The sequence below is a fragment of the Cupressus sempervirens genome, chromosome 4 (genome assembly GCF_028749045.1).
Source record: "Cupressus sempervirens isolate cs-2001-9-10 chromosome 4, ASM2874904v1, whole genome shotgun sequence".
In the NCBI taxonomy this organism is placed as follows: domain Eukaryota; kingdom Viridiplantae; phylum Streptophyta; class Pinopsida; order Cupressales; family Cupressaceae; genus Cupressus; species Cupressus sempervirens.
Window position 1 is genome coordinate 357318635 of NC_143121.1, and position 2247 is coordinate 357320881.

General features: G+C 35.4%; 1 protein-coding gene across 1 annotated transcript; it reads left to right on the top strand.

The window, feature by feature from the left end:
* The first annotated feature begins 353 nt into the window (after positions 1–353).
* On the top strand, positions 354–1336 carry LOC149561542 (uncharacterized). Its single transcript, XM_089825179.1, has 3 exons — positions 354–549; positions 718–850; positions 1103–1336. The coding sequence occupies exons 1-3, from the start codon at positions 498–500 to the stop codon at positions 1149–1151; spliced, it is 234 nt and encodes a 77-aa protein (XP_089681305.1). The 5' UTR covers positions 354–497; the 3' UTR covers positions 1152–1336.
* Positions 1337–2247: the final 911 nt, after the last annotated feature.

Consider the following 2247-nt stretch of genomic DNA (forward strand, 5'->3'; position numbering starts at 1 on the left):
TCAACTTCACCAGTAGACCAAGGGCCTGTTGACAACTCATTCTTTTAAAACTATTCTAACTTACTAACAACACATTATATATACACTTCACTCTTTTAAAGAGTTATTTGACCAAGTATGAGAGAATTGACCAATTGAAGATAGGTACAGGGAACAAATCATCATAAAAACACCGTGTGCAATGTCACATCTACACATTTCTTCTAAGAGAAGAAACTCAACAACGATGAAAGACGCCGCGTCGCCGACTTTTACGGAGGCAAATGATGCAAGGAATTTCAGGAATGTGCTCAACCGAACAAACGCGTAACCACAATTACCGTCGTTGCATTTTACGTCGAAACTTCCCCCGCTGCTCCAAAAACATCCCTATTTATTAATGAAGAACACTGCTTAGCATTTCCATAGCATTCATTCATTTCGTTTCCTCACAAAAGGACGCTTACTACTCTTTGAAGCCTTTGTTTCACATTTCTTGTTTGTTCAGTTCAGAGAGAATGAGTTATTACAATCAGAACCAGGCCCCTGTTGGAGCTCCTCCTCCGCAAGGTATTCCTCATACTCACTTCCTAGGGCTTTTCTTAATGTTTACTCTTTTCCTTTGTTATTTAGGGTTTTTGAAGCATTCCCTTTCTCAGATAAGTTTTTTTCTTTTGATTGATTGGAAAACAATCTTAGCAGTTCTATAAAAAATTTCCCTCTTTCAAATGTAAACAGGGTATCCACAGGCTTATCCTCCACCGCCACAGGGCTATCCTTCAGCTGGTTACCCACAGGAAGGTTTATATGCTCCTCAGGGAGGACCTCCTCCTCAGACAAAATCAAGAGGAGATGGATTTTGGAAAGGATGGTGAGTTTTCTCCTTTCTTCTCTTGCGCTAAATGGGTTACCTCTTTTATATCTAAATTTCAATTCAAAACATTAAGAAATAGAATCTCATTCTTTTAAGTGGGTACTTTCGATCCATCCCTTATCTGAACGTCCACGATTTAAAGCTTGTTGGAAAATAGATCAGTGAAGGAATGATTAGATTGGGAAATGCCATATTGTTTTATATTTCATGTAGATCTGACAAATAATTTTCTCTGTTGGTTTAATGCAGTTGTGCTGCCCTCTGCTGCTGTTGTGTGTTGGAAGAATGCTGCATTTGACTTGAAACACAAATTTGGCAAGATGGGATGATTAATCCGCCCAAATTCATTATTTGCACAGCTTTGCTTTTGGCTCGTTTGTAACTCTGTTCATTTTATTGTATTGAATTTACTTCCGTTGCGCTTTGACCATCTAGTGGAGTATATTTGTAATACATTTTAATAAATGAAATTTAAATAGAAGACATTGTCTCTCTGTTCTAAATTTTGAAATAGATGCCATCCCTACTTTGCACGCTTTGCACAACGCTTTTTGTCTTTTGCCCTTGATTATATATATTTGTACTGGGTGGGGTATACAACCATTTCTCACATTTTAAATGTTGACGGTAGCTCTGAATTCAATTTTATGATAAAGAAATATTAAAAACTGCCGGTCGGTTTCTGAATTTCTACGAAGGAAAAGGAATCAGAGTCTGATGGAAACAGATCAGCGATTCAGCATAACGATGGGTTTGCTATTGGTGCAAGTAAATTCGGCAGAACTATTAGTTAACTAGTTAATTTGGGAGAGATGCAGTAGTTGTTTTTCTGAAAAAAAGGAAAGGAAAGGAAAGGGAAGGGGCTTTTGTAGTCTACGACATCAGCCATAGTTTTTGGGTTGACATATGGTGACTGTGATGGCTCATTGCTCTCTTTAGCGTTTTTGGGTTGATATATGGTGAGAGTGATTGCTTCATTACTCTCCTTAGCTTTATATAGATCACCAGAATGAAATTAGTGGAATATTTAAGTGTTTAATCATTAACCTACATTAATAGCTGTATGTTTCAAATTTTCAATTCTTCATTTTTTTATTATGAATTTCAATGGAATTAAAAATAATAAGTAAAAGTTTCATAAATATGTCATATGTAATAACCGAAATGGTTGATTGACTATTCACTTTTGTTAATAATGTTTTAAACAATTATCAAGACTTTTGTACATAAGTATTGAGAATTTTTGAAGTGATTCTAGTACATGGTTAATAGTACCAGTTTAAATGTACTAGAATCACTTCAATTTGTTATATGTCCAATTAACCATGTAACCCAATCACATATAACAAATTGAAGCTAAAAAATTAACTATAAGCAATTAAGGTGCAAACAAA